Consider the following 23,954-nt stretch of genomic DNA (forward strand, 5'->3'; position numbering starts at 1 on the left):
GTATAACAGAACCTTAGGACAAATATTCCCAAGTGACTCTGCTTCTCAGATTTAGCCTGGCACACCCCTCTGTCCCAATCTTTTTTTTTTTTTTTTAATTAAAGATCTATCAAAATTATACAGAAAGAGACAGAGAGACAGAGAGATTGTCCATCTGCTGGTTCACTCCCCAAATGGCTGCAATCAAGGCCAGGGACCTGGAGCTCTGTCCGGTTCTCCCAGGAGGGTGGCAGGGGCCCAAGCACCTTGTGCTGCTTTCCTGGGCACGTCAGCAGGGAGCCACATCAGAAGCGGAGCAGCCGGGGCTCAAACCAGCACTCACACAGCCCTGGGGTGTGTGTGCTGAAGGCTGAACTCCTCAGGGCAGACACGGATCTGCTAGGCCAGCTCCAATCCATGCCCCCAACTCCCGCCGTTAGTGCCCACCTCTGACCTCCAGGCTCGCTTGGCAAAGCCTCGCAGTGACCCCAGACCTAAGACGTCCCAAGCCCACCCCTGGCTGGGCCTGCAAATCTGGCGACACCAATGTGCCTCTGGCTGTGGGTAAAGCCAGAACCCGGCATGTACTCCTTGACTGTTCCCTGGCCCCCATCTCATCGAGGGCCAAGGCCTCACATGTCCATTCTTTAAGTGTCTCCAACAGCCTGCCCACCTCTGCGGCCACCATCCTATCATTCCTTCACACCAAAGTCCCCTGCCATCTGTCCTAGTACCTCATTCCAGTATCTCTGGGGCTGCTCCCATGTGCCAGAGGGACCCTGAATAAACAGGACCCTGATGTCGCTCTGCTTCAGATCCTTGGAAGCTTCTCCAGTGCCCTTGGGATAAAAAGCAACATTCTCGCCAGGGGCTCAAGGCCCAACACTTCTGCCCCTATGCCCCCCTCAGCCCCTTGGTCCCCCATCCTCCACCTAACACCACTCCTGCCATGGGAAGCATCTTCCCCACTTCCTGGTCTTGGAGTATGCTGGGCCCTCTCCCAAGAACAGGGGTGGAGAACTTTGTTCTGCCAAGGGCCATTTGGATATTTGTAACACCATTCTCGTGGGACGTGCAGTTACCAACTTACAAATTAGACTGTTAGCGGCTGGTGCTGTAGTGCAATAGGTTAAGCCATGGCCTGCGAGTCCCAGCATCCCATATGGGTGCTGGTTCAAGTTCCGGCTGTTCCACTTATGATCCAGCTACCTACTAATGTGTCTGGGAAAGCAGTGGAGGATGTGGTCCAGGTCCTTGGAGCCCTGCACCCACATGGGAGACCAGGAAGAAGCTCCTGGCTACCGGCTTCAGCCCAGCCCAGCCAGTCCTGGTCATTGCAGTGCTTTGGGGAGTGAGCCAGCCAATGGAAGCTCGCGCTCTCTCTGTAACTTTGCCTTTCAAATAAATAATGATACCTTTAAAAAAAATAGCCTGCTATAGATTTATTTTTATTTTTATTTTTATTTTTTTGCAGGATCTACAAATAACTTTATTGAACTTGAACAAATAACACAACAGTCTTCCAATGCTGGGCGCCACCCTCCCCAAGTCATTTCCCACACTCTGGAAGCACAGAGCTCACACAGTAAGGAATTAAAAAAAAAAAGTCATCTTTCTAGAGAAACCAGACTCTGCCCCAACATCGTTCTGGACTAGACTATTTACAAACCTTCACATTTTAAGTATTTCTTTGCGCGTTTCCCCTCCTTTCTATCCAGTACTTTGTCTTGCTGATCGTGAAGTGGTCCAGGGCTTCGAGGGGGTGGTGGGTTACTCACAGCTCTTGTACCAGGGATCAGCCCTAGGGATTTGTCCCTTACCACAGAGTAGTAAACAGCCCCTCCCACTTGGGGGTCGGGGGGCTGCTGCAAAGGCAGAGGGGATGAGAATAGGTGGGTTGGGCAACTCCCCACAGGCACAGGTGCAGCCCCTCCTCACCCTGGCCTGTGCGCTCTCAGCTGGGGGCGGGGGGATCAGTCTCCATTCCTATCAACAGCCTGCAAACTCTCCGTTCATCGAGGGTGGGAACAAGTGGCAGGTAGGCAGGAAGAATCGGGCTGGTGCTGCCCCCAGTCTCTGTCCAACACAGGAGGAATCGAGGTAGCAAACGGCTGAAATGCTCCGACTAGAGGGAAGGGAAGTGCGGGGAAGGAAGCTCCCACTTGTGTAGCCCCCACAGCCCGGGGGCTGGAGGAAGGCAGATCTTGCTTATAAAGTGCTGTAGCTTCTAACAGGGCTGGGCCCTGGGCAAGCTTGGAAGAAAGCAGGCCAGGCAAGGAACCAGGCACCAGGCTTTCCTGATCAGTGGACGCCCTGCCATGCTTCCTGCAGGAGTGGCTGGGGAGGGTGGGCTGCTAACTCCACAAGTAGCCTTTGCCAGCCACCACCCACCTGCTCCACATACAACCCGATTTCCCAGTCAACACTGCACAGCCCTGCTCACAGCTGAAGGTGCTGGGCCAACAGTTTATTCAGGGCTGTGGCCCCACCTGGGCTCCTCACTGGAAGCTGCACCTTGAGCCTGGGGTGTCTTGCTGGGGCAGGGGTACTTGCGTCTGCTACTCCCCAGGCTCACACCTCATAGAGGATCACGGGGAAGTCCACGTGGATGCGAGGGGGGTCCAGCTTCACGAGGCCCTGAGGAATCAGATTCTTATGTACCCGCCTCAGCTTGGCCCGCTTCTGTCCATTCTTGGTGACGATTGTCTCCTCATAGAACTCGTGAGCCAGGTCCCCATCCTCATCGTAGAACATGGAGCCGCGGCGCGTGAATACGAAGGGCGGCACGGTTCGGCCTCGAGGCCGCACCAAAGCTTGCTCTGCACCCGCCGCTGCCACCTCCGGGCCGCCGCCCCCCGCCGCCGAGGCGAAGGGCCACAGCCCCCGAGCTTTGGAGCCGGTGGCGCCCATGTCAGGGCCGCCGGCGCATGGCGGACCCCGCGGCCGCTCAGCTCTCACAGTGCACTGGGAGCCACCATGCCCTGCCCCAGCCTCCGCTCGCAGGTGCCACCGCCGGCGCCGCCTTCCGCAGGCTCCCCTGCTATAGATTTATTATATTTTGAGTCCCACCTGTGGTTGGCTTGGCAGGGCCTTATATGACATTCCCTACCCTGCCCTAGGGTGTTCCTCTCAACCTCTTCATCCAGCTAATTTCTCTTCTCCTCCCGACTGCAGCTGAAACCTCCCTCCTTGCCATCCATAACCCAGGTGGCTCTCCCACATCCACCCCTCAACACCTGTTCCTCCTTGTGGCCACACAGCGCCTCATCACATGCTGAACACCTGCCCGCCCACAAACATGTGAGGGTGACACCTGGTCCTGTCCAGGCCACCCCTCATCTTCCCAGGGTTGGCATGGTGCCTGCTTATGGAAGCAGGTTGATACATACCTAATAGGTGAATAAATTTACAAGGTCTGAAAGCTGTTTAGCTGAGCCAACACCTTCATTTTTATAGACATTAAAACAAAGCAAACTGCAAGTCAGAGGGAACGAATAGTCCTACGTCCAGGAGACAAGAGGTTTGGATGTATATAAACAGGCCTTTGACCCTGGAATGCTTAAGGAGGCATTGATAAACATATAGACACACACAGAGAGACACGCTCCAGAACACCACTGCTACATAGCTCTGAGACAGGAGCACGTGATTCTGGGCATGGCCGGCCGGCTCCCTGCTGGTGTGTGCCCAGCCTGCTCTCCCCGAGGGATTTTGAGGCCACTGTGCTGTCTGGGCAAGGGCGTGGTCCTGTGGGGTGGTGGGAGGCAGCGTTCTGTTCAAGGACTTTGGGAGCGAGGCTGTAGGCAACATCAGGAATACTCTCCCTTCACTTAAGATTTCGGAAGGGCCTACGTGGTGCTGGCTGGGGCATGAGAGAGGACCCAACACGCATCCACCGGGGCTGTTAAGCCAAATGAGATTGGCCGGTCCTTTTGGACCCCAAGAGGCCGAGGCCATCCTGTGGGTTCCTGGACAGGGACTGCTCTGAGCAGTCCACGCTGCAGGAGGGGTGCATGCCAGGAGGCAAACTCTCTCCCTGGGGCTCATGGGAGAGACCACAGGACAGCAGGGTGTGCATGTGCTCACTCACATGCGTGTGCTCGCGTGTGTGTTGTGTGTGTGCATCTTAGGGATGCTAGAGGGCAGGAGGAAAAGCAGCTGGAATGAGACCACTCGGGGTTCTACTTCCCTGACACGAGGGGAGGGGCCTTTGAGGCTGGGGGCCTCTGGGGGTCAGGAGGTCATGGGTACCTGCAAACCTCCCACCCAGCCCCATCCTTGCCGCCCGGCACTGTGGAGCAAGCCACACCTGCTCCCGTTTGCTAAAGGGTCTGTTCAGTTCTCCGAAGCTCACTGAGGAGGAATCGGAAGTACGTGAAGACGCACACAGCACCTGACAGTTTAAAGGAACACGGTCAGACACACTTTTCCCATAAGGGAGGTGGTGCAGTGCTGGTCCTAGCTCTGCAGCCAGCCAGCTCCATGAACTTGCACTACTTAGTTCTTTGAATTTGATTCCTCACCTATAGGTCAGGGTTAGGGATGCGGCCAACCAGCTCGGGGGCTGTTGGTTAGATGTGGAGAAGGCATTTGTGGCGGGGAGCGCCAGGACACACGCTGTATCTGTCACCAACCGCTGCCACTGTTCAGCTCTCATCACAGCCTGGCTGAGAGACTCCCCACATTCCACTGGAGGAAACTGAGGCACGAAGGCTAAGTGATTCACAGTGGGTCTCAAAGCCACCTGCTGCAATGCTGCTCAGATGGAGCAGCGAGGGCTTTGGAGAAAGTCACTGTTGGAGGAGCGCAGGTCCAAGCCGCAGATGGAAGCCCAGGGGTTACAGGTTCTCAGGCCGCCCCCTGCCTGCAGCCAGCTCATGCTCAAAGCTGGCTTCCCATTATGGGACATGCCTACCTAACAGGGCTGGTCCTCCAGCCTCGTGGGCCCAACTAAATGTGGACACCCCAGAATAGCTACACGTGCCCAGTTCCTTTGAGTCAGGTCTCTCTGGGATAGGGACTGGAGATGCACAGAAATGGGGGCTCTGAACTGAGCTTGCAAGGCAGGGGCCTGAGCTGGTCGGGTCTGAGCTTTTGCATCTGCACTCCTGGATTTGCCAGTCCCAGGCTCTCCGTGCCCTGCCCCTGGAGGCTGCTGCTCTTCTTTCCTACCTGGGAACGAGATGGCTCCAAGAAGCTTCCAGACTCATCTGCTCCAAACCCGCTGCCCTCTCTGCCCAGCCAAGCTGCTTGCTGGGTGCCACAACTCACCGTCAAGGCCAAGGGGCTTCTGCCAGGCTGAGGCTCCCTGAAGCTCTTCTCTTCCAAACCCCGAGTCCCAGGTCCCTGACCCCTTAGTGGGTGCTCCCCAGGCACCTGCCTGCCTGGCCACTTCCCAGATCCTCATCCCCACCATCACGGCTCCTAGTGACTCCCACCTCTGTCTCTTCATTGTCTCCTCCTTTCATTTCAGTCATAAACATCAACAAAAATGCAGTGACACAAGCGGGCTCCTCACGGCCAGCACAATGTCACACGTTGACAAACCTGTGACATGAGCCAGAGTCAAGCCCCCCGCCACCACCTCCCCTCCCCAACTCTGTCCTGTTCCCTCCTCCCCAAATGTAGCCAGGAACCTGCAGGTGTTTGTAACATTTACTCAGACGTGTGCATCCAAAACAACAAGCAGTGCTGTTTCCACACTCCATATAAATCCTAGCTTCATTTCTGCTGCTTGCTCCTTTAACTCTAGCAGCAGTTCAACTCCCAAGGTGCACAATGTTTCAGGGCTATCCACGTTGGCCGGACCTACACCACCCATGAGCATCCCCCTGGGCCAGTTTATTTGGCCAGTCTCCTTGAGATGGACCCTTGGGTGGTCTTCAACTTTTCCTAACTTAAAAACGGATGTCCGGTGCTTCGGTGGAGGCTCCTGTTGACCTGAACTTGTGCACACGTGAATCGGTGGGGACTCCAGGACGTACATACTATATCCGTCTGCCTAGTGATGACCCTGACCAGGAAACATGAGCCCAGCGGCTCCATCTACTCGTCAGCATTTGTTCTGTCGGGCTCTTAGATGTTTGCCAGTTTGATGGGTGTGAAGTGGCATTTCGGCTCTTACACGGCTGCCAGTTTAATGGGCGTGAAGTGGCACTTCCTATGGTGGTCAGCCATTCGCCACTGCTCTCCCAGGAAACACCTGGATTACCCAGTTCCTTCTCAGAGTGGGGCTGTTCTTAGTGTGAGGGAGGTCTTCCAAAGTTTGAGAAAAGTACAGATTTTTTAAACAGCTATGCATAGACTTCAAGGGTTTTTGCACCAAAGAAATATCTTTTAAGAAAATGTTTATTGGCTGGCACCGCAGCTCACTAGGCTCATCTTCCGCCTGTGGCGCCGGCACACCGGGCTCTAGTCCTGGTTGGGGTGCTGGTTCTGTCCCGGTTGCCCCTCTTCCAGGCCAGCTCTCTGCTGTGGCCTGGGAGAGCAGTGGAGGATGGCCTAAGTCCTTGGGCCCCTGCACCCACATGGGAGACCAGGAGAAGCACCTAGCTCCTGGCTTCGGATTGGCACAGCACCAGCCGTAGCGGCCATTTGGGGGGTGAACCAATGGAAGGAAGACCTTTCTCTCTGTCTCTCTCACTGTCTAACTCTGCTTGTCAAAAATAAAAAAAAAAAAGCAATATACTACTTGTACGTGATTTTCCTCTATGCACAACCAGCTGCCTCAGTATCCTTGATGGAAGAATTCGCCTCAGTTTGAGTCCTCAAAGGCAAGAAGGGTGCTTGGGAGGGGCCTGGAACTGCTGGAGGAGCAGGCAGAGGTGAGGCGGGCATTTCTCTCCCCATCTGAAGAGCAGGCCCAAGCATCTAAGAGTACGGGTTCTGTTAATCCAGCATTTCTTCCTCTTTTCTTTTTTAAGATTTATTTTATGTATTTGAAAGGCAGAGAAGAAGGGGGAGACAGAGGAGACACAGAGAGAGATCTCCCATTGGCTGGTCTGCTCCCCAAATGACCGAGGTTGAGCCAGAGACCGAAGCTGGGAGCCTGGAACGCTATCCGGGTCTCCCATGTGGGTGGCAGGGGCCCAGGAACTTGGGCCATCTTCTGCTGCTCTCCCAGGTACATTAGCAGGAAGCTGATGGGAAGCTGAGCAGCCAAGACTCGAACCTGTGTCCATCTGGGATGCCGGTGTTGCAGGCAGCAGCTTAACACGCTGTGCCACAGCGCCGGCCCCAATCCAGCATTTCTAACAGGATTTTCAGGCTGTCTGGCCCACCATGAGGCAGTTACTCAAAGTTTCCTGCAGCCCCTGACCCTCCTCAGGAGTCCCCTCCCCGGAAACAGAGGCTGACCTTGGCCACAGCCCCACACTAGCCCCCTCCCCTAGGGCCTGTGTTATCTCAAGATTCTGAACTAATCTTGCCTGCTTCTCCTGCCGGCCTCTTCTTCATCCTGCTGTGAAAACCTTCTTCTAAAAACACTCATCTGTTCTTGCTGGTCCCTCCACACACACCTCTAAACTCCCTAGTGACACACACACACACACACACACACACACACATGCTGGGCTCTCCCCTTCTGCCCAGCTCATGGCCCCTGTGTCTTCCACTCTTCCCAGCCAGTTCCCAAGACTCACCGTTCCCAGAACCCCGCTTTCCTTCCTGCTTCTGGGCCTTTGCACGGGCTGTTTTCATAACTGACTTTTTTCTCTGCTGTCCTGGGCTCCAGACTCCTTTCGGGTCCAGGTCCAGGTCCCAGGTCACCACCATTACACACTTCTGCACAACCAGGAGAGCCTGGAGGCCCAGCTGCACTCACTCTAGGGTCCCCCACCTCCACGGCACCGTGGGCAGATGGGGCCTCCCCACATCATGACCCAGCCCTGAGCCTGCCCATACTGGGGCGCCCCACTGTGTGCCGTGAGCCGAGAGGGGAGCCACCTCTAGGAGGCCACCAAGGATTCCTCCCTGTGGGCAGGGCAGGGTCCCACTAAGCCTTCAATGGGTTGTGGGGGAAAGGGAGACCCCCAGAATATGGAGCCCTCAGCCCACAATGAGCCACGCTGGAGCAGCGCCAGGGCCCGTGGCATCCGGGCTCCAGAGGGGCACCTGCTATGTTGGTCTGTAGGGGTGGGGTGGGGATGAGCTACTGCAAAGTACAGTCCCAAGAGGAAGGCACTGGGCAAAGGACAGATCCGCTCTGCGTGATGACATCCGGAACACAAAGCTGCACCTGTCAGGCCCCCACGCAGACCCCCAGCCTGGCCCTGGGGTTGGCCCCGTGCCTGGTACCAGCAGCTGCCTGCCCCCCTCTCCTCCTCCCCTGACAGGCCTTTGATCCTCTCCCCGGACAGCTGCACCAAGGCAGCGGGTCAGAGGCACGTCACCTCGGGCCTCCCACAGCTACCTTCAATCACCGAGTCTTCCCAGGAGTCAGCAGCGGAGAGTGGCCCCCTGGTATCTGGGTGCCCCTGCCGTGTGAGACAGGCAGGACCACTGTGGCCTGCTCACCAGCCAGCCGGGGCTCTCTTCAAGGCCCTCTTTGTCCTCCATGAGGTCCCCTGACTTGGCTCCACACTCAGGACACCCCCCCCCCCCAAAGGCGGATCCTGTGAGAGCATGCAGCCACCCAGCCAGCAGGACACAAAAGCAAAAATGCAAAAGAGACCACAGTGGATTTGTTCCTGCCCTGTTATAGAGGTAATCTCAGCACTGCACAGAGAAACATGCGTGCATGTGTAGTCACACGTGCTCGTAACATGTAAATAAAAGCATTGGCCATGCCTTGGCAGCACACCAGGGCACTCAGTCTCCCTGGAGGACTTGCAGTGCCGGCGTCTGTATTGCCATGGGAACACTGTGAGAACAAACAGAAGGTGAGGGTTGTGGTTCAAACAGGCACCCAGGTACGCTGAGGGCGTCAACGCAGCAGGCTGTGACGGGCGTCCTGGGGGACTGGCAGGAACCCCGTCCCCCTCACCATGCCCACATGCAGAGCTGCGCCCCCGGATGGATTTTGTCTGATCTTGGCTAGGAACTTCCTGGGCTGAGAGGCTCCTTGAACCTTGTGTTCTTGGTCCCCAGTGCAGAATAGGCGACACGGTGACAGATGGAGACCGAATAAATTCCATGCATTCTGCAGTGCCCAGCGTGCTCTGCAAGGAAAGCCAACTGTCCCAGCCCCCGTACAGGCAGAAGCCTTTGCTCGATTAATCCAACAGGGACAGGAGGACCCCGCAGGATCTGGGCCTCACCTCCGAAGCAATGAGACCCTGGGGAGACTGTCCCAGTGAGGTGGGCCTGACCACTGTCCAGAGCAGAGCACAGTGTTGACGATTTCATCTTCCACCACCCAGAGGTCACGTTTCTATTTATTTCCTGTTCTTCATTTATCCTTACGCCTATTGTTAAATAACACCCTTTGGGGGCGGAAAAAGGTAACGAGACCATATTCCAGGTAAGGCTTTTAAACTTCATTTTCCTCCTGAACAGCTAAGAGTTTCTTCTGTTCTTATACCCTTTCAGGGGCAGGTGTTTGGTCTACCGGTTTAGGCGCCAGCTGAGATGTCTGTGTCCCACCTCGGAGGGTCCAGCTGTCATTCCTGGCTCTGGCTCCTGACCCTGGCTTCCTGCTAATGCGGACCCTGGGAGGCAGCGGTGAGGTTTCTGCTACCCACACAGGAGACCTGGGTTGACTTCCAGCCCCCAGCTTTGGCCTCAGCCCAGTCCTGGCTTGGGGAATGAACCAACAGATTGGGGCTTTCTCAAGCTCTGTCTCTCAAATAAATAAATTTTTAATAATTAAAACAAGTCAGGACTTTATAATTTTACATGACTACACAAAAGATCATGCATTCATTCATTTAACAACTATTTATTTTGTGCCTGCTGCATGCTAGGCATTTTTCAGGCAGTGAAAATCCTGTGGCCTCCTATTGTGTGCTTAGCTTGTTTACAACACTATGGCACTATTTCTAGAGGCTTATGAAACGGAATCAGAAGATAAGATTTTGGTGTACAAAATTTTGAAATCCACGCAGTCTTTTACATGATACACATTTTTGTGATTTCTGAAGACCACACAGATGCATGGATTTCAATTTTTTAACCAAAATAAACATCTTTTAATTTCATTTTCCACAAGCTTTTTGAAATGCTCTCATATTAAACTAACAGAGTAAAAAACACCTCTTTATGGAAGAGGGGTTTATATATTTCAAATTATTTCCTTTTTAAAAAATTTATTTATAGGCCAGCGCCGTGGCTCAATAGGCTAATCCTCTGCCTGCGGTGCTGGCACACCGGGTTCTAGACCTGGTCAGGGCTCCAGATTCTGTCCCGGTTGCTCCTCTTCCAGTCCAGCTCTCTGCTGTGGCCCGGGAGTGCAGTAGAGGATGGCCCAAGTGCTTGGGCCCTGCACCCCGTGGGAGACCAGGAGAAGCACCTGGCTCCTGCCTTCGGATCAGCGTGGTGCGCCAGCCGCAGCAGCCATTGGGGGGTGAACCAATGGAAAAAGGAAGACCTTTCTGTCCACTCTGCCTTTCAAAAAAATTTATTTATTTATTTGAAATGAATTTCAATAAAATAAACAGTTACAGAGAGGGAGAAAGAGAGATTTTCCATCTGCTGGCTCACTCCTCTAATGGTTAGCTCTGGGCCAGGCTAAAGCTAGGAGCTGGGACTTCATCCAGATCTCCCATGCAGGTAACAGGGGCTTAAGTACTTGGGTCATCTTCCACTGCTTTCCCAGGCACATCAGCAGGGAGCCGGATCAGAAGTGGGGCAGCCAGGATTTGAACTGGCACCCATATGGGATGCTGGTGCTGCAAGTGGTAGCTTTACCTGTTGATCCACAATGCTAGACCCTGTTCAACTTCTTAAATTGAGTATTGGGTTTGTAGATATTTGTCTTATGCATTGTAAGTTATCCTATATCTGTGTATATATATATATATGGGGGGGTATATGTATATATATAAGTATGTATATATGCATATATATACATATATATTATTATATATAATAATATATAATATATATATAATAATATATATTATTATATTATATATAAACAATTATTATTATATTATATATAAACAATTTATTTATTTGAAGGGCAGAGAGAGAGAGAGAAATCTTCCATCCACTGGTTTACTCCCCAAATGACCACAACAACAAAGCCAGGAAGCAGGAGCTTCATCTGGGTCTCCTGCATGGGTGAAGGGGTCCAAGCACTTGGGCCATCTTCTGCTGCTTTCCCAGGTGCATTAGCAGGAAGCTGGATTGGAAGTAGAGCAGCTGGGACTTGAACTGGTGCTCACAGGGGATGCTGGCATTGATGATGGCAGCTTAACCAACTGTGCCACAACAATGGTCCCAATAAAAAAATTTTTTTTAAAACCTTCCAGAGGAAGCAAATCCATAGAGACAGAGGGCAGAGTGACTAGTGGGGAGAGGGAAATGGGAGGTGACTACTTGATGACTACGTGGCTTCCTCGAGGGGGTGAAAACGTCTAGGAAATAGACAGAGGTGCTGGTTGCACTAACTGCCCATGGGTAACTGGACGTTATACGCATTCTTAATTGAAAAACAAAAAACAAGTGGAAGGAGAACTTCTAAGAAGCACTGAGCAGTTGTCTGTTCTGCCTTCCCGCTCTCGCGAGGAAGTCTTGCTTTCTCCCTCTTTCTGTGTCTCATCAGCAGTAAGGACGATATTTCCAAAGGATACACTTGCACTGCTATTTCTCCATGAGCTTTAGCTGTGACTTAAGCATCTTCCTCTAGTGACAGCTGTGACCCAGTTCTCTCCAACACCCGAGCCCCTCTCCTTCCATAGAGTTCCACAGATATTTTAGTGAAGAATCTGTGTTGAAATGATGACCACACCAATGCCACGCCGCGCAGGGCCAAGTGGAAAACTACAATTACGCTCCCACTCTCGTTCAGTTTTCTGTTGTTCTTGGCCCCGATTCGCCCTTTGTTGTTTGATTTGCACAACGGCCTTTGTGCAACGCACATTCTTCCCCCAAACACTCCATTGTGTGGGACGTTCTGTGAGGTGCCTTGTTCCCAGGGGCACCCCCGCCAGCGCCCCCGGCCCCCTGCTCCTGGATCTCACGCCCCCTCCTCCTCCTGTCTCGCTGGAGTCCACCCTCCAGACCACACTGTGGCCTCCTCTGTTCTCATGTTGGTGGTCGTTTGGCTGGGTGTGAAGTAATCAATCACAAGTCAATTTCCCCAAGAATGCTGGTGCTATGGACTGAATGTGTTCCCCAAACTTCATGTGGTGGAAACTCGATCCCCCACTTTGGATGTTGATGACCTTGGAGGGAGGACCCGGGAGGTGCCCAGGTCTAGGCGCTCTGCTTCACGGACAGGTGAATTCATTCATGGATTCATGGGCTATCCAGGGAGTGGCTTTGTCATGAAAGTGAGTGCTCACTGGTGCACCTGCTCTGTCTCACCAGAGTCTGCCACGTCATGAGCCAGCAGGAAGACTGGCACTGCGCCCTCAGACTTTCCAGCTACCATGAACTGGGGGTCAAAGCAAGCCTCTATTCTTCATAAATAACACCAACAGAAAATGGACTAGGACCCCAAATCCAGTATTACTCTCAGAAGGTTCAGAACCAGGGGCCGGCGTGGTGGTCCAGCAGGTGAAGCTGCTGCCAGCATGGCCCAGCATCCCATATGGACACTGGTTTTAGTCCTGGCTCCTCCACTTTCGATCCAGCTTCCTGCTAATGTGCCTGAGAGGGCAGAGAATGGCTCGAATGCATGGGCACTCCGCCACAAATGTGGGAGACCTGGTTCCTGGTTTCAGCCTGGTCCAGCCCTGACTGTCTTGGCCATTGAATCATTGGATAGAGGATCTCTCTCTCTCTCTCCCTCCCTCCCCCTGCCTTTCAAAATATAAATAAAATAAAATATAAATAAATCTTAAAAAAAAAAAAAAGGAAAGTTCCAGGCCAACCAATGTGCATTCCATCTCCTGATGCCAGTTTTTCTTCCCCAGAAGTTTGCTGGTCTCCTCCTTGGCCCTGTGGTCCAGCATTTCTCAAGGTTGTGTCTTGTCTATGTTTTCTTTTTCTTTTTTTAAGTTTTATTTATTTATTAGAAAGGCAGTGCTACAGAAAAGCAGAGGCAGAGAGGCAAAGAGGCAGACAGAGAGACAGAGAGAGAGAAAGACAGAGAGAGAGTCTTCCATCCAATGGTTCACTCCCCAAATGGCTGCAACGGCCGGAACTGGGCCAATCTGAAGCCAGGAGCCAAGAGCCTCCTTTGGGTCTCCCATGTGGGTGCAGGGGCCCAAGGACTTGGGCCTTCTTCCTCTGCTTTCCCAGGCCATACCAGAGAGCTGGATTGGAAGCAAAGCAGCTGGGACTTGAACTGGCATGCATGTGAGATGCTGGCACTGCAGGCGGCAACTTTTACTGGCTACACCACAGCGCCGGCCCCTCGTCTATGTTTTGTCATTTATTGAGCTGGGCATTTGTGGCCTGCAGATGTGTCTCCTGGGAAATTTCCTTTCCGCTGCTTTCTCTTTCTGGAACTCCACATATTTTCATAGAGAACTTTCTGGATCGATGGATTCTCTACCTCTCATCTTTGTACTTTCCATTCCTTGTCCTTTTGTTCATTTGTATTTTTGTGTTTTTTTTTCCCCCTACTTTCTGAGTAATTTCCTTGACTTTATCTTCTCTACATTCTGAAAAAATTGCGCGTTCTTCTCATTCCATTCTATTTTTACAATGCACTGACCTCCGGCACTACTGAGGAGTTCCTGCAGTCTTCATCCGCGCTCGCACAGTCTTTGTTTCTTACACATCGCTCCGTCCTTTGAGTCCAGACAGACACTCGACTGTGTGGAGACATCAGCTGTTCCTCAAGCGGCTGTTTACACTGGCAGGAAGGCTCTGAGAAGTTAATTGGAAATTCTGTGTGCATGGTGGGGCTCAACCACTGGCAAATTTCACTTCAGGGGAGTGGGCGGGGAGCCAGCACCAAATAATTGTTTTTCTTGGAGACCTTGGGTTTCTCCGGAGAAGCATCTTCCGATTGCCTGCCTGGTGGCGGGGGGGGGGGGGGGGGGACGGATGCTGGGTAGCTTTGTGCTTGGCTCATTTGGATAGACAGAAGGTTCCAGACTTTCAGTTAATCCCCTTGTTCCCAGCACCTGCTGCACCCAAGCCTCTGAGTTAGGAGTTTCCCCTGGGTCGGCAGCTGCAGGGTAAGGCTGCCTGTGGGGACGCAGCAGGTGCAGGGTGGGGAAAGGGCTCACAGTGGCACCCTCTCCACCTGACTCCCTCGGGCTTCATGGCTGTCTGGACAATTGCTGCCCTTCTTGGGCATCTCTTCTCTCAGAGTGCAGAGTTGCTGATCTGACAATCACCCCTCTCTCATTCTCTCTGGGCCTGTGGCTCTTGATCATTCTGACTCCTTTACTGTCATCGCAGTGAATCTGGGGAAATGCACGGTGTCCCCAGCCCGCTCCTGTAGCTGAAGCCTTTTATGATGCTTTATGACATGTGACATGACGGGATGGGTAGAACCACGTCTCCCAAAAGGCTGTGTTGAAGTCCTCATCCCCAGTACCTGAAGTGTTTCCTTAGTTTTGGAATATGAGGAGACTTCAAAAAGTTCATGGAAAAAATGGAATTAAAAGGTAAGTATATTTTGGTGTAAAAATAATTTTTAACATAATATATATTTTCTACAGACTTTTTGGATGCCCCTCCTGCACTTGGATTTCTAGTTCCATTTTCCACAAATTTCTTTTTTTAGGTCTTTGTTTTACGCAATCTTATTATTCTTTTTTTTTAATTTGAGAGGCAGAGAATATGAGCTCCCATTCGCTGATTCACTCCCCAAGTGCCTGCAATGGTGGAGGTTGGGCCAGGCTGAAGCCAGGGGCCAGGAGGTCAATCCAGGTCTCCCACATGGATGGCAGAGAACCAATTACTTGAGCTGTCACCACGGCCCCCCGACCACGGCTTGCATTAGCAAGAAGCTGGAGCCAGGCGTCGGATCTGGGTATTGAACCCAGGCACTCTGGTGTAGAACACGGGCATCCTAACCCTCGTCTTAGCCAGCGGGCCTCCCGTCCACCCCTAGGGTTACTGCAGATGGACTCAGTTGAGAGGAGGTCATACTGGAGGAGGGTGGGCCTTGAATCCAATATGGCGGGTGTTAAGGGTCACCAACATACAAACAGAGCGCAGCCGTGTGAAGGCAGAGATGCAGCCACACGGTGGTGGATATAGTCTGCTCCCCAAAGGTTGGTGTGCTAGAAACGTGGTTCTGGGAGGTGCTGGGGCCTGAGGGTGGTAGAGCCTAGGGGGTGGGAACCAGGACATGGGGGTGTTTCCCTTGACAATGATCCTAGAAGAGCCACATGGGCACCTGCCCGCCCTCTGGTTTCCTGCATCCCTGCACCACCTCGCCTCTCACAGGCAATCCCACTGTGATGCCACCCACCACGATGCCACATAGCCAAGGCGCCCCTCACCAGAGCTGGGGCCATGCTGCTTGGACTTTTAGCAAGCAAAACTGTGAGCAAATATACCTCTTTTCTGTTACCCAGCCTTGCACGATTCATTAGAACACCAAGCACTGCCAACACAGCAGAAGCTGGAGGAATCGAGGAAGAACTCTCTCCGGCCCTGCTGAGAGGCTGACCTTGGACTTCTAGCCTCCAGTGGGCCCTAAGCATCAGCCGCTTTAAGCCACCTGGCTTGTGGTACCCCTCTGCAGTAGCCAGGGGACTCACACCGAGCCACTAACTTTGAATGGTCACAAGCACTGAGGCCGGTTGTGCTGTCAAATTCTCGAGTGCTTTAAACCCCAGAGGCCCGCCCTTTCCCAAAATGCTTCCTCCCTTCCACCAGCGTGGTGTGGTGGGTTAAGCTAGCACCTCGTATCGGAGTGCTGGTTGGAGCCCAGGCTGCCCTGCTTCCCATCCAGCTCCCTGCTGATGCTCCTGGGAAAGCAGCAGAAGATGGCCCAAGTGCTTGGGGCCCTGCCACCCACAGGGGAGACCCAGATGGAGTTCTGGGCTCCTGGCTGTTGGCCTGGCCCAGCCCTGACTGTTGCAGCCATTTGGGGAGTGAACCAGCCAGCAGATGGAAGATCTCTCGCTCTGTCACTCTGCCTTTCAAATAAATAATCTTTTTTTTTTTTTTTTTTTAACGCTTCCTTCTGCCTTGCTCAATGGTTTTGCTTTGTTTTAATGGCTTGATCTTTCCTCCCTGAAATCCAGAGCTCTCTTCTCTGGCAGTCACCTGGACACGCGGGTGGTGAGAACTGGAAGCATTCTCTCTTCAGCAAACAGCACAGAGCAGCCTCGCCTGATTTCTCAAATGATCTTTCCAATGCCACTGCTTTGCAAGGTCACCTTGATGTCATAATCAATTTACATGTGGACAATGGCCCCAGCTCCTGGGCTATTTATTCGATCAACCGATCTGTTTATTTTTAAACCACTGATGGAAGGCACCGTTTTAATCATTAAAATGCGTTCTGGTATTTAGGAGGGCAACTTTCTGGCATTTTGATCAGAAACTTAAAGTCCTTCTCATTTATGCTTCCAGATGAACTTTAGATATCGACATATTCCACTGGGGTCTTGGTCACAAATGGGGTTGGCCTGTGTTGCCCGAGGAAGCGCTGGCGTGGCCTTGCTGCGTTTCCACCCAGAGGGAACGGCGCTCCCCTGACTCATCCGCCTCCTCCTTCTCAGTGACGTTTTGGGGTTTTTATCAGATCCATTCCACAACAAAGTAAAACTCTTTACCCTTTACCCTATTTTGCACTGATAGCTCTCAGCATTAGGAGAAAAGCAACTAATATTTAGAGGCTCACTGGATACCAGACACTCATTTTTAAAAAAAAGATTTATTTATTTATTCCATCTGCACTTTCACAAGCCACACCTCACTCAATTCTCACGGCATGAGTCAGGACCCACCCCTGTGGTGCCCACGTCCACGTGAGGAAACCGGGGTACAGAGAGAGAGGAGGAATTAGGCCAAGGTCACAGCACTCCAGGTTTTACTCTGGAGCCCCTGGGCTTATCTGAAGATCAATATTGTTATCATTCAGCTGTAAAAAGGAATGAAGAAGCCTATTACAAGCTGATATAAAAGATATTGCTGGGGCTGGCACTGTGGCATAGCAGGGTTAAGCCACCGCTTACAATGCTGGCATCCTATATGGGCACCGGTTTGAGTCCTGGCTGCTTCACTTCCAATCCATCTCGCTGCTAATGCACCTGGGAAAGCAGCAGAGGATGGCCCAAGTGCTTGGGCCCCTGCACCCATGTGGGAGACCCAGAAGAAGCTCCTGACTTGGACCTGGCCCAGCCTTGGCGAGTGAACCAGTGGCTGGAAGATTCTCTCTCTCTCTCTCTCTCTCTCCTTCTCTCTCTCTGTAACTCTGTCTTTCAAATAAATAAAATACTTTTTAAAATTTTAAAATTAAACACAGCAAAGATTTTTAAAGATAAAACACATAGCAAATACTCAGTATCTGCTTTGAGTGAATTATTGGAGCTCCCAGAGATTCCTATAAAGTTTGTTTTTAATTTTATTGCTTCAGAGGTGGGGGAGAGAGACAGACAGACAGAAAGGCAGACAAGCTCCCATCCACCGGTGCACTCCCCAAATACCAGCAACTGCTGGGCTGGGTCAGGCCAAAGACAGGAGCCAGTGCAAGTCTTCCACGTGGGCAGCAGGGACCCAAGTACTTGAGCCATCACCTGCTGCCTCCCAGAGTGCGCGTGAGCAGGAAGCTGCAGTCAGAAACAGAGCCAGGACTCAAACCCAGGCACTCGGATATGGGATGCAGGGTCTTAACCAGCGCCTTCATTGTGGGGTCGACTGCTGCCCGTGGAGGATTCTTCTAGTCTTGCCGCTGTGGTGATCTGGTCTGTTTTCTGACATACTTTCAAGCTGGCTGTTGATAAACAGGAAAACAGACTACTGCTTTTTAAACACCGCACTCGCAGCACGTTTATTCCTTATCCTGCCTATTGATTCTAAGACTCACCCCTGTTCATTCTGCTGGCTTCCGGTGGATGGGCGCAGGGGGCCCAGGCTGGGAGGGAGGGAGTGACGATGAGGATGGCTAGCGCTGTGGTGAAGGGCAGAGGGAGTTCTCCATATAAAGACATTGAGTTCCAACTGCTAAAAAACACAGCCTGGGCCAAACAAAACAAGCCTGCCCAGGAATCCAGCCCCGGGGACGCCAGCGTGCAGCCTCTGCTCTGCTGTGTACTCTCGCTCTCCCCTCCCTGCCACTGCGCCGCCTGTTCCCAGGCCTCCTCCAGGTCCCCCTGCCCCTGCAGTGGGCTGGCTTAGGGCCTTCCTCAGTCAGCAAGGCCAGACAGTCATCCTGCCTGCCAGAGCTCTCTCTGTCCTTTCTGGCAACCTCTGCTTACGGTGGGCAGCACAGTGCACCGCGGCGACCCTTCGGCCCAGAAGTCTGATTGTTCCCTGATTCCTGACACCTGGTGCTGCAGGCGCTTGGGAAAGTTCACCTGCTTAGTGATCACCGTGGCTGAGGGCAGGCTGACATTCCAATCTAACCCACCTGTCCAGAGCCCAGCACACCTGAGTAGTTCAAACCAAAGCCAACACCAGGCCCCCTGCTCTCCACAAGGGCAGGGTCTGAGTTTTCCACCTGACACTTGCTGCAGGCCCTCCAAGATGGATTGGCTGGGAACTCAGCCATCACACCACAGCAGAGGTAAAAACATGAGGACGATCTCCTGGGACTCCAGTGAAACCAGTGATCTGGTGGGGGAGGAGAGGAAGGCCCTGTGACCAAGGACACGCATGCTTTCATCCCTAAATAAGGATGTTAAAAGTAATTCTTAAATTTAAAAAATATTTTATTTGGGGTCTGGCACTGTGGCACAGTGGGCTAAGCCACCGCTTTATATCACCTGCATCCTGTATCAGAGGGCCAGTTCAACTCCCAGCTGTTCTGCTTCCAATCCAGCTCCCTGCTAATGCACCTGGCAAGGTAGCAGAAGATGGCTCACCTACATTGGAGAGCAGGATGGAGATCCTGGCTCCTGGCTCCTGGCTTCAGCCTGACCCAGCCCTGGCTGTTGCAGCCCTTTGAGGAGTAAACCAGTAGATGGAAGATCTCTTTTCTCCCTGTCACTTTGCTTTTCAAACAAGCAAATTAAAAAAAAATTATTTGAAAAGTAGAGAGACACAGAGATCTCTCATCTGCTGGTTCAACCCCCAAATGCCTGCAACAGTTGGAGCTGGGCCAGGATAAAGCCAAAGCCAGTAACTCAATCTAGAGCTCCCACATGGGTGGCAGGGACTCAAGTACCTGCTGCCTCCTAGGGCATTAGTAGGAAGCTAGAATCAGAAGTGGAGGTGGGAACCAGTGCTGTGGCGTATCGTGTAAAGCTGCTGACTGAAGTGCCAGCATCCCATATGAGTGCCGGTTTGAGTCCCAGCTGTTCCACTTCTGATCCAGCTCTCTGCTATGGCCTGGGAAAACAGTGGAAGATGGCCCAACGCCTTGGGCCCCTGCATCCATGTGGGAGACCTGGAAGAAGCTCCTGGTTTCTGGCTTCAGATCGGTGCTGCTCTGGCCATTGTGGCCATTTGGGGAGTGAACCAGCGGATGGAAGAGCTCTCTCTCTCTCTCTGCCTCTGCCTCTGCCTCTCTGTAATGCTGCCTTTCAAATAACTAAATAAATAAATCTTTGGGAAAAAAGAAGAAGAAGTGGAAGCGGACTGGAACCCTGGCATTCAAATACGGGATGTAGGCACCCCAAGTGGCATCTTAGCCACTCTGCCAAACACCTGCCCTGCTCTCATTTTAGAGATGGCAAAACGGAGATCGGGGCAGTTAAAAAACTTGTCCAAGGTCACACAAGGAATTCGCCTATGGCAAGAACTGACACTGGGATCTCTGCTACCAGGTCTGGTGTTCTGGGAGATCCAAGATGGAATTCTGAATAGAGGTGTCTGGGTGTTGAAGGACCTGCACAGCAGAGGCCCACGGGGTTCACCTCAGCCCCAGTGCCCTGTGGAGGAGGCGAGGTCACCCCAGTAAATAAGATGGACTCTCTGGGTGCCCCTGGAACCCTCCATCTGGCATTGGCAGTAGCAGGGAGACAGATGATGAAACCCAAAAATAGCCAAAGAACACAACACTCCCAACCAGTGACAAGGGGTGTGAAGATAAGACAGGGGACTGTGGGAGTCACAGGGGAGAGGCGTGTTTGGGAGCCAGCACTGTATCAGGCCAGAGCCAGGAGCCAGGAGCTCCATCCAGGTCTCCCATGTGGGTGGCAGGGGCCCAAGGACTTGGGCCACTGTTTGCTGCCTCCCACGATGTGCGTTAGCAGGACGCTGGACGGAAGTAGAGATCCCAGGCATTCCAGTATGGGATGTGGGCATCCCAAGGGGCGGCCAAACCCGTTACCCCACCGCACTCTGACCTACGTTTCTAAGAGTTCTTTCCAGCTGCTTTGTAGAGAAAGAAAACACTTAAAATTTCATTAACATGTAGATGAGCTTGGAAGCACCTCCAGGGGCCATAAAGCCATTGCAGTTTAATGAGAGTGGAAGCCACATTCTACAGGTTAAACCAAACAGAGAGGCGTTAAAAGGGGCCAGAGTTGAGGCTGCTCAGGGCCCATACACAGGGATCTGGAACTGAGCTCCTGCCAAAGCCACCAGCCCCAGGCCTTTGGGGGGAGATTCCACAGGTAAGCCAGGACCTCGGCTAGGCTTCCTCACACGGCCAGGATGCCCTGTCCTGGAAAACCAACACAAACTGACCTGCAACCGGTGAGCCCAAGGGCATGTGGCAGAGAAAAAAAATCCACAGCACTGTCCCAAGGGACCCTTCTGTAATACAAGACCACACAGTGGGATGGAATGGCAGGAAAAGCCAAATGCTACCTATGCACACGGCAGATTCCACAGAGTGAACTTGGACTCCAGGAGCTGTAAATCATGTTTTATGGCCTCTACTGCAGGTGAAGGAAGGAGCAGAAACCACAAAGCAAAAGCAAGATGCTACAGGAAAAAATAAATAAATAAAGAGTGAGTTGGCTTTATTTTTATCTGTCTGGAGACAGAGATCTGGCTCACTCCCCAGAGTCCAGCAACAGCAGCAAACCAGGAGCCCAGAACTCCATCCAGGTCTCCTATGTGGATGTCAGGGAGCCAGCTCCTGCCGTCACCGCTGTCGCCAGGGCGCACACTAGCAGGAAGCTGGCATGTGATCCTGGGACTCGAACCCAGGAAGTGCAGCGTGGGGTGCAGGTGTCCCGAGCAGTCTCAGAGCTGCACCCGACGCCCCTCCCCCTGCTTTATGACAGCAGCTTTCCTAACAGGTGTCAGGAGGTATTTCTTTGTATCTTTGGTCTTCGTTTCCCTAGCAATTAGTAACTCTACACACCTTTTCCTGTGCTTATCGGCCATTTGTGTCCGTCTTCCTCAAGGGGATATCAGTCGAGGTCCTCTATCCATTTCTGAACACAGTTGCTGGCTTGGTTGCTGTTGGGTTTTAGGACTTCTCTCTGTATTCTGGATATTGATTTTTTTTTTTTACCTGACAAATAATTTGCAAACACTTTCCCCTCTTCTGTGGATTGCCTTTTTCACTCTGACTGGTGTCTTTGGACGCACAGAGTGTGCTGATTTGCAGGAAGTCCAATTCGTCTATCTTTGCTGCTGTCCCCACCAACGTCCAGTGTCACGAAGCTTTCCCCTGTTTCCTTCGAAGGCTTTTCTAACTCCAGGTTTCACGTGTAGCTCATGGTTTGGTTCTGAGCTGATTTTTTACATTTGGTGTTCCAGAGCGGCCCAACTTGTTCCTTCTGCATGCGGGATCTCCAGTTTCCCCAACACCTGCTGTTGAAAACATTGTCTTCCCCCGCCCTGAATGGTCTTGGCACCTTATCAAAAATTACTCGATCGTGTATGTGAGGGCTTATGTCTGGACTCTATTCCAACCCACTCCAATTCTGACACAGGTCTCCGTCTTTGCCAGGGTGATGCTGTTTAGATGACCTTTGCTGTGGAGTAATTTTTGAAATCAGAAGATGTGAGCCCTCTATCTTTCTTATTCTTTATCAGGTTGGTCTTGCCAACTCTGGATCCACGGCAATTCTGTATGAATTTTAAGATGAGCTTTTCTGCATGGGGATTGCAATAGGGATGGCATTAAATTGATACATCCACTCTGGTTAGTAACACATCTACAGCACTAAATCTTCCAACACGCGAACATGGAATGTATCTCCGCTAACTTTGATTTCCTTTAATTTCTTTCAGAAGCTTCTCACGGTTTTCATCATACACGCCTTTCAGCCCCTTGGTTAAGTAAATTCCTAAGTATTTCATTCTCTTTGGTGCTATTTGACATGGAATTGGCTTTCTTAATTTCCTTTTTGGATTACATGGAAGCAACTGGTTTCTGTGTGTTGCCTCTGTATCGTGCTACAGTGTTGAATTTGTTTACTCCTGGTCACAGCTTTCTTGTGTAGTCTTTAGGAGCATATCAGCAGGATAAGGGTGCATCACCAATTAAGAGAGATAACTTAGTTTCTTCCTTCCCAATCTGGATACCATCTGTTCATTTATTCTTTTTTTTTTTTTTTTTTTTTTTTTGACAGGCAGAGTGGATAGTGAGAGAGAGAGACAGAGAGAAAGGTCTTCCTTTTGCCGTTGGTTCACCCTCCAATGGCCGCCGCGGCCGGGCACCGCGCTGATCTGATGGCAGGAGCCAGGTGCTTCTCCTGGTCTCCCATGGGGTGCAGGGCCCAAACACCTGGGCCATCCTCCACTGCACTCCCTGGCCACAGCAGAGAGCTGGCCTGGAAGAGGGGCAACCGGGACAGAATCCGGCGCCCCGACCGGGACTAGAACCCAGTGTGCCGGCGCCCCAAGGTGGAGGATTAGCCTAGTGAGCTGCGGCGCCGGCCTCATTTATTCTTTTTCTCCCCTCGCTAGAGCTCGCTAGGAGTCCCAGAAATGTTGACCAAGAGCCGTGGAAGTGGGCATCTTTATTTTGTTCTTGTTTTTAGAAGAAAAGCTTTCCTTTTTTTTTTTTTTTTATCTTTTTTTTTTTTTTTTTTTTTCTGACAGGCAGAGTGGACAGTGAGAGAGAGAGACAGAGAGAAAGGTCTTCCTTTGCCGTTGGTTCACCCTCCAATGGCCGCCGCGGCTGGCGCGCTGCGGCCGGCGCACCGCGCTGATCCGATGGCAGGAGCCAGGAGCCAGGTGCTTTTCCTGGTCTCCCATGGGGTGCAGGGCCCAAGCACCTGGGCCATCCTCCACTGCACTCCCGGGCCACAGCAGAGGGCTGGCCTGGAAGAGGGGCAACCGGGACAGAATCCGGCGCCCCGACCGGGACTAGAACCCGGTGTGCCGGCGCCGCTAGGCGGAGGATTAGCCTAGTGAGCCGCGGCGCCGGCCGAAAAGCTTTCCTTTTTTCACCACTGATTTCTTCGGTGGATTTTTCACATCTGACTTTTATTATGGTGAGAAGTCTTCCTTTAATTCCTAGTATATTGAGTGCTTTTTTTCCATCATGAAAGGGTATTGGATTTTCTCAAATGCTTTTTCTGTAACAATTGAGACAATCACATGTTTTTCCCTTTGTATTGGTAATGTAGCCTATTACATTGATCAGTTTTTGTATGTTAAGTCATCCTTGCTTCCCGGTACTAAGTCCCACTTGGTCATGGTGCATAATTCTAATATGTTGCTGATTTAGATTTGCTAGTTTTCTGTGGAGGATTTTTGCATCAGTGTTCATAAAGAATACTGGTGCATGGTTTTCTCGTTTTGTAGGTTCTTTGTCTGGCTCTGGTATCAGGGTAACACTGGCCTCACTGAATGAGTTAGGAAGTGTTCCTGGTCTTTAGTTTTTTGGAAAAATGAGAAGTGGTGTTAGCTTCAAATAGCTTTTTAAGAGGTAAAGTCAGGTG

At 52.0% G+C, this 23,954-nt stretch overlaps 2 protein-coding genes across 2 annotated transcripts in view; both read right to left on the reverse strand.

Annotated features, from left to right (window-relative positions):
* HIP1 (huntingtin interacting protein 1) overlaps positions 1 to 23,954 on the reverse strand; it is a 138,455-nt gene that overhangs the window by 91,075 nt on the left and 23,426 nt on the right. The gene's annotated exons all lie outside the window — the stretch shown is intronic.
* LOC149120366 (tumor suppressor candidate 2) lies at positions 1,421 to 3,333 on the reverse strand. The gene has a single exon (XM_089321997.1). The coding sequence runs from the start codon at positions 2,887 to 2,889 to the stop codon at positions 2,551 to 2,553; it is 339 nt and encodes a 112-aa protein (XP_089178123.1). The 5' UTR covers positions 2,890 to 3,333; the 3' UTR covers positions 1,421 to 2,550.

The sequence above is a fragment of the Oryctolagus cuniculus genome, chromosome 19 (assembly GCF_051225735.1).
Source record: "Oryctolagus cuniculus isolate XC-2025 breed Fujian yellow rabbit chromosome 19, ASM5122573v1, whole genome shotgun sequence".
Classification (NCBI taxonomy): Eukaryota; Metazoa; Chordata; class Mammalia; order Lagomorpha; family Leporidae; genus Oryctolagus; species Oryctolagus cuniculus.

What these genes read in the sequence shown, in the direction of transcription:
- LOC149120366 (XM_089321997.1), bottom strand. Translation starts at nt 2,889, where the DNA reads ATGGGCGCCACCGGCTCCAAAGCTCGGGGGCTGTGGCCCTTCGCCTCG.